This window comes from Nansenia antarctica (genome assembly GCF_963989245.1).
Source record: "Nansenia antarctica genome assembly, chromosome: 4".
Taxonomy (NCBI): domain Eukaryota; kingdom Metazoa; phylum Chordata; class Actinopteri; order Argentiniformes; family Microstomatidae; genus Nansenia; species Nansenia antarctica.
In genome coordinates this window covers 72,375,799-72,383,354 of record NC_137689.1, presented here as the reverse complement: position 1 = coordinate 72,383,354, position 7,556 = coordinate 72,375,799, and the positions used below count along the sequence as shown (strand labels likewise).

General features: G+C 49.2%; 1 protein-coding gene across 1 annotated transcript in view; it reads right to left on the bottom strand.

Annotated features, from left to right (window-relative positions):
* Positions 1–6,136: 6,136 nt before the first annotated feature.
* Positions 6,137–7,556, bottom strand: part of pnpla7a (patatin-like phospholipase domain containing 7a) — a gene marked incomplete at both ends in the record, with an annotated part of 18,549 nt that continues 17,129 nt past the window's right edge. The window contains 2 exons of the mRNA XM_080529691.1: positions 6,137–6,349; positions 6,674–6,798. Coding sequence (XP_080385817.1) covers positions 6,137–6,349; positions 6,674–6,798 — 338 coding nt within the window. The remainder of the gene's footprint in view (positions 6,350–6,673; positions 6,799–7,556) is intronic.

Below are 7,556 nucleotides of genomic sequence, written 5' to 3'. Positions count from 1 at the left end.
TTGTGATTAAATATCGCCTAGAACTAATCTATAGTTGTCTATACCAGGTGAAATGTGTCTCTGGGTTTAAGATGGACAACAGAGAAGAGTCCATTGATGGCCAGTGTGGAACCCTTGTACGACTTTGACAATGACTGACTCAAAAACCATAGTTCTGGAACCTTGACGTGTTTTATTGGTTTTGTGACATCACAGTAGGCCATTTGGCCTATTTAAATTCTATAATATAACAACAGAATAGTGGTGTATGTGTACATACAGTAAACTTACGATCATGTCACACCAGTGTATGCAGCGTACATACATAAGCATATATCACAGGCTTGGTGACATTTTACACATTTTACAGGAGAGCCAACACAAAACAATAATAACTAGACAGGGACAATTCCTGTGGAAATTGTGAAGTGTGCTTGCCCCTCACAGCCAGTAGGGGGCAGGTCAGTGACCTCTGGGCCCTCCCCACCCCCACCCCTGCACCTGCCCCACCCCCCCACCCCTGCACCTGGGCCACTCCCCTGCACCCCCTGGCGAAGACCGCGTTTCTCTAGCTCACCCAGGGGCCGAGTTGTGGGGTGTGTGTGTGTGTGTGTGTGTGTGTGTGTGTGTGTGTGTGTGTGTGTGTGTGTGTGTGTGTGAGTGAGTGAGTGAGTGTGTCTGTATGCTGGTCCACTCTCTCTACCACCCGGCGATATTAATAATAAAATATACAGTGCCTTGCAAAAGTATTCACCCCCCTTGGCTTTTTACCTATTTTATTACATTACAACCTGTCATTTAAACATTTTTTTAATCAGAATTTTATTTGATGAATCTGCACAAAATAGTGTTAGTTTTTAAATGAAATGAGAAATATATAAATAAAAAAAGAATTTAAAAAAATAAAGAACTGAAAATTGGCATGTGCATATGTATTCACCCCCTTTGTTATGAAAAAACTTCTGGTGCAACCAATTACCTTCAGAAGTCACATAATTAGTGAAATGAAGTCCACTTGTATGCAATCTAAGTGTCACATGACCTGTCAGTATATACACACCTTTTCTGAAAGGCCCCAGAGGCTGCAACACCTAAGCAAGAGGCACCACCAACCAAACACTGCCATGAAGACCAAGGAACTCTCCAAACAAGTCCGAGACAAAGTTGTTGAGAAGTACAAGTCAGGGTTGGGTTATAAAAAAAATTGCTTTAGCAGTATGCTTGGGGTCGTTGTCCTGCTGGAAGGTGAACCTCCATCCTAGTCTCAAATCACTTACAGACTGGTACAGGTTTTGCTCAAGAATATCCCTGTATTAAGCACCATCCATCTTTCCCTCGACTCGGACCAGTTTCCCAGTCCCTGTTGCTGAAAAACAGCCCCACAGCATGATGCTGCCACCACCATGTTTCACCGTGGGGATGGTGTTCTTGGGGTGATGGGATGTGTTGGGTGGATGCGCCAGACATAGCGTTTTCCTTGATGGCCAAAAAGTTACATTTTAGTCTCATCTGACCAGAGCACCTTCCTCCATACATTTTGGGAGTCTCCGACATGCCTTTTTGCAAACTCAAAACGTGCCTTCTTATTTTTAGCTGAAAGTAATGGCTTTCTTCTGGCCACTCTTCGATAAAGCCCAGCTCTATGGAGTGTACGGCTAATTGTGGTCCTATGGACAGATACTCCAGTCTCTGCTGTGGAACTCTGCAGCTCCTCCAGGGTTACCTTTGGTCTCTGTGCTGCCTCTCTGATTAATGCCCCCCTTGCCCCGTCCGTGAGTTTTGGTGGGCGGCCCTCTCTTGGCAGGTTTGTTGTGGTGCCATGTTCTTTCCATTTGATTATGATGGATTTGATGGTGCTCCTGGGGATAATCAAAGATTTGGATATTTTTTTATAACCCAACCCTGGGTTACTGTACTGTACTTCTCAACAACTTTGTCTCGGACTTGTTTGGAGAGTTCCTTGGTCTTCATGGCAGTGTTTGGTTGGTGGTGCCTCTTGCTTAGGTGTTGCAGCCTCTGGGGCCTTTCAGAAAAGGTGTATATATACTGACAGATCATGTGACACTTAGATTGCATACAAGTGGACTTCATTTCACTAATTATGTGACTTCTGAAGGTAATTGGTTGCACCAGAAGTTTTTAGGGGCTTCATAACAAAGGGGGTGAATACATATGCACATGCCAATTTTCAGTTCTTTATTTTTATTAATTCTTTTTTTATATATATATTTCTCATTTCATTTAAAAACTAACACTATTTTGTGCAGATTCATCAAATAAAATTCTGATAAAAAAAAAAAAAAAATACAGGTTGTAATGTAATAAAATAGGTAAAAAGCCAAGGGGGGTGAATACTTTTGCAAGGCACTGTATGTACAATAACAATAAGTGCTGCTTGCTACTGCAAGCACACTTATTTTTTTATTAGTATAGGGGCCTAATTAACGTAGTGCTGGGGACACATGGGAAGGGGAGGGGGAGAGGGTTAACTGGTGAAGGCGAGGTTGAAGAGGTGGGTTTTGAGGGCTTGTTTAAATGTTGGCATGGTGTTGGTCTGTCTCTGGGGTCTAAAGGGTTTGAGTACACACAAACAGCAGCACACAAAACCTGCAGTGTTGTTTAATACAGGGGAGGCTGGCGGAGGTAGAAATCACCAGGACAGGCTCATTCAAATGCATGGGAGGAAATGAGGCATTACATGAACCTGTTCCAGTTCCTTTCTGGCTGATTAGGGAAGTAAAAATCATTTTATAATGGCTGTGCTCATAACTGTCATAACACACCCTGCGCTCAGCCTCCCCACCTGCCAGCGGTCCATATTTCTTCCAAGTCGAAGCTGAATAATTCCTCCTATTAATGAACACAAACACACGCACGCATGCGCGCACGCACGCACACACACACACACACACACACACACACACACACACACACACTCCAAATAGAGCAGCCTGTCAACAACAGGTCTGACTGTCCAACCAAGAGGAGTTTAGTTATTCCTTGTTTAGACTTTTCAGACAAACTAGGCCAAACCACCAATACTAACTTCTTGTCTGGATGTTTAACTGGGTCTTGGGGGGGGTGGGGAGTGTTTAACTGGGTCCATGGGGGGGGGGGGGTTTAACTGAGTCCTGGGGGGGGGGGGTGTTTATCTGGGTCCTGGGGGGTGTTTAACTGGGTTCTGGGGGGGTGGGGTGTATGTCTGAGGTGAACAGCAGGCTGGGTAGAGCAGACAAGAGTCCCTGAGCGCACCGCTACACCATGAGCAGCGATGCATATCTGATCTGATTCACTGAATGTCCCACCGCTGCTTTCAGATGAACCTGGACAGGGGGGAGTGTGTGTGTCTGAGTGGGTCTGAGCGCCAGAGCATTACATCACATCACATTAGAGTGAGTGGGACGGTGGGTGGGTGGAATGAGTGAGTGAGTGAGTGGGAGGATGGGTGAGTGAATGACTGTCTTTGTGTGTGTGTGTGTGTGAGTGACTGTGTGTGTGTGTGTGTGTGTGTGTGTGTGAGAGAGTGAGTGAGTGACTGTGTGTGTGTGTGTGTGTGAGAGAGTGAGTGAGTGACTGTGTTTGTGTGTGTGTGTGAGTGAGTGACTGACTCTGTGTGTGTGTGTGTGCGAGTGAGTGAGTGAGTGAACGTAGTTCCGGCGTTTTACACTCAATCCGACGCTGACCCAAGTCAAAAACTGTTACCCAAAGAAAGAGTGGTTTATTAGTGACGAGTGTTTTTACAAATCGGGTTATCAAAAACAAATATATATCTGAGACACAAACAAACATAAATAAAGCAGTAACACTTCAACAGTACATCGTTACAACAACAGTCTCTCACTGTCTTTAACAGTACCAGCGACCAACCAAACTCTGCTCCACATTCAAGTCAAACTCATCTGCATTGTGATGTTGTGATAAGACACTGGCAAAGGCACTACTACGATGTCGACGACGCTAGACATTCTGTAGAATATTCTAGAAGTTTCTGTTGTGTTGTTGTTGTTGTTGTTGTTGTTGTTATTCGCTGTTGTTGACGAAAGCATCACCTCAAGCGAAGGCCTGGTTCCGGTCCAGTCACTCACACTGGGCATAGAAGAAATAATCAATTTTTGTAAACAGTGGCGTCGCTGTTTTCGTCCATATCCGCCACGTCAGCACTTTTCCTGTCAGGAAGTGAATGAGAGCGCTCCGGGCTGTCAGGGCTGTCAGGGCCCGGTTGGCACGGCTGACAGGACGCCTGCTGCCAGCTGGACGCCAGCCCAACGCTGACCAAACGTCTGGGCCCTTCAAACATCAAACATCAACTCAGACCAATTAGACCTGGGGGGGGTCATACCGGGGGGTATTACATCACCGTCGCTCAAAAGGAAAATTCGAGGCGTATTTTTTGATGAATCTCGCGAGAATAAGCCTGGAGCCTTTTTTTAATAAGCCTTTTTTTCCCTTTAGCGACGTTGACGGAATGAAAACCTCTTTCCCCCCCCTGGGCAACACATACTGGATGTATTTGAAATGCTTTCAAATAGCTGGAACACTGAAAGTGTGGTTGGATGGTTGGTTGGTTGGTTGGTTGGTTGGTTGAAGCGAAGGGAGTGTTTGTGAGTGAGAGACTATTCCGGAGACTATTCCTCCGTTCCTCGGCAACCTCAGTTGTGCCAAGTGAAGTCCAAAGCCCAAACCAAAATCCAAGTATTTGAAACCATTTCAAATACACCGTCTCCTCAGGTCTTGTCTCCCAACAGACCACGGAGACACCACACTGTAACACTTACATTGGCGTGAGACGCCTCCTTTCTGTTTCTGACACGCTCACACATACTGTCTCTGGTCTATCTACTGGTACTGGTACTGGTTCTGGTTCTGGTACTGGTACTACTAGTATCACTGGTGCTAGCATCAACGTTAGCTGGTTGTTAAAAGGCACCGCATCGCTTAAGGCACACGGTTAGAGCCTGTATCTAAATCAACAAAAAACATCATATTTATATTCATATATATATATATCATATATATAAAAACAGAAACACTTGCATTGATCGGCTTAATGTGGTGTGCACGTCTATGGTAGGTAGTGTGCTACAGGTGAGTTATCATAGCTAATCATTTCACTGTTAGTAGCTGGTGGTGGTTGTAGAAGATTGGGGGGGTCCAGCTGGCTTGGATTGTGTCTGTGACACACGCGCGCGCACACACACACACACACACACACACACACACACACACACACACACACACACACACACACACACACAAACAGCGGCTCAGAGTGACACTGAGTCGTCGCTAGTGGGTTTGATGATGCTGCCGCCTTATCCGATTGGACCAGGAAGATTAAACGGCGCCCCCCCGGAGGAGAAGAGAGGCGTTGCGGTGGCGGTGAGGGCGCTCCAGACCCCCCCACTGGGGCTGTGAAACGCAGAGCATCGAACCCGCCACGGAGCCCGTGACCTGGGGGAAGTGTGGCTTTGTTTCTTCTCCTTTTTAATGCAATCTAGCGTGCCAGAGAGCTGCTGAGGCTGACAGAGAGATGAGAGACTGTGTGTGTGTGTGTGTGTGTGTGTGTGTGTGTGTGTGTGTGTGTGTGTAGCAGCGGAGGCATGCCTGCCCCTGTGTGTGTGAGCTGAGAACACATCACCAGGCAGCCATGACAGAGGAAGCACCACATCCTGGTGTGTGAGGGGATCATGGGACAGGAAGTCAGTCTCCACCACCTCCAGTCTGGTCAGAGAACACAACACCACACACAGCTGCCATGGAATGGGGCCGGAATGGGAATGGAATGGGGCCGGAATGGGAAGGGAATGGGACCGGAACGGGAATGGAATGGGACCGGAATGGGCCTGGAATGAAATGCAGAGAGTGGAGAGACAGCTGGAGGGTGCAGTGATTTCTGCCTCTATTTGGGTCTGGAAGGCAGGGTGTGTGTGTTAGAGAGGCAGCCTGGAAGGCAGGGTGTGTGTGTTAGAGGGGCAGCCTGGAAGGCAGGGTGTGTGTGTTAGAGGGGCAGCATGGGAGGCAGGGTGTGTGTGTTAGAGAGGCAGCCTGGAAGGCAGGGTGTGTGTGTTAGAGGGGGGGGGGGCCTGGGAGGCAGGGTCCTGTGTTAGGGGGGGGGGAGCCTGTAGAGCAGGGTCCTGTGTTAGGGCAGGGGGGCAGCCTAAGGGGCAGCGTTCACGGCCTGGAGTCCGGGTCGTCGCTCGCAGGCTCGTTCCATCGCAGCTTCCTCCCCCGGGGGGGCGAGGGGGAGCTGGGGGGGCTGCAGGAGGGGGGCTGGGGGGGGGGACAGGGGGCTGGCATCCTTAGCAACGGCGAGGGGAGGAGGATGTCGAGGAGGGTGTCGCCGGCGCCAGTTCTTCTCCAGTTCTTCATCCTGAGGAAGAGGATGATAACGACAGTGAGCGTGTGTGTGTGTGTGCGTGTGTGCGTGTGCGTGCGTGTGAGTGACGTAACAAGTTCTTCTCAGGGCTACGCAAGTCTCGAAAGGAGACGAGCTTCAAAATGGCCGCCGCTTACCGAATCACTTCATGCAAGGGGAGGCGTGGCCTAATACAGTGGCTGGTGGGTGGAAATGACCGCGGCAGTTATGAAAGCTTTTTTTTTTTTTTAAACCTTCAGAAGGGAAACCATGGAAACCAAACGTTGTGTGCATTCAACCCCAGACTTATGCCCCGCCCCGTGGTGGGCGTGGCCACACCGTGTCACCCGTGTCAGCAGTCTCCTCCCCCTCCGTGTGCTCGCTGTAGTGATTGGACAGGTCGGCGTCCGAGTAGGCGCTCTCCATCGCCTCCTCCTCATAGTCTGTCTGGTAGTCTGACTCCTCTGAGAGAGGGATGGAGGAGGGAGGAGGAGGAGGGGTGGAGAGAGAGAGAAAGAGAGAAGAAATGGGTGATGGTGCAGTGGGAGGTGGAGGGAGTGGGGGGAGTGACGGAAAAAGAAGGGGATAGGAGAAAAAGAGAGAGAGAGAGAGAGAGAGAGAGAGAGAGAGAGAGAGAGGTGCAGGGACCATCATAAAATGTCAGTCAGGTGTCAGTAGTCACATCTACCACACCTCTACCTTCACCCTGGAACACACGTGAAACACACACTGAAACACACACTCGTCTGAAGCACACACTCGTCTGAAACACACTCCTCTGAAACACACTCCTCTGAAGCACACACTCGTCTGAAACACACTCCTCTGAAACACACTCCTCTGAAACACACTCCTTTGCTAATTGAGTTTGACAACAAACCCCCCCCCCCCAGTCTCATACAGAACCACACAACAGCAAGGAGAAGCAAGCGAGCGGGACGACCAAGAACCAGAGAGAATTAATTAGCATAACCTCCCCAGGAGAGCGAGGGGGGAGGGGGGGGGGGGTGCAGGGTAAAGAGGGGGATGGCGAGGGAACAGCACAGCAGGCCAGCGGAGGAGGAGGGGGGGGGCAGGGTGCCAAGCCCATGAAAGAGTAAAGAGGGGGATGGCGAGGGAACAGCACAGTAAAGAGGGGGATGGCGAGGGAACAGCACAGCAGGCCAGCGGAGGAGGGGACATAACCCTGCTCATGAATATTCAACGCCTCCAGCTGTGCAGG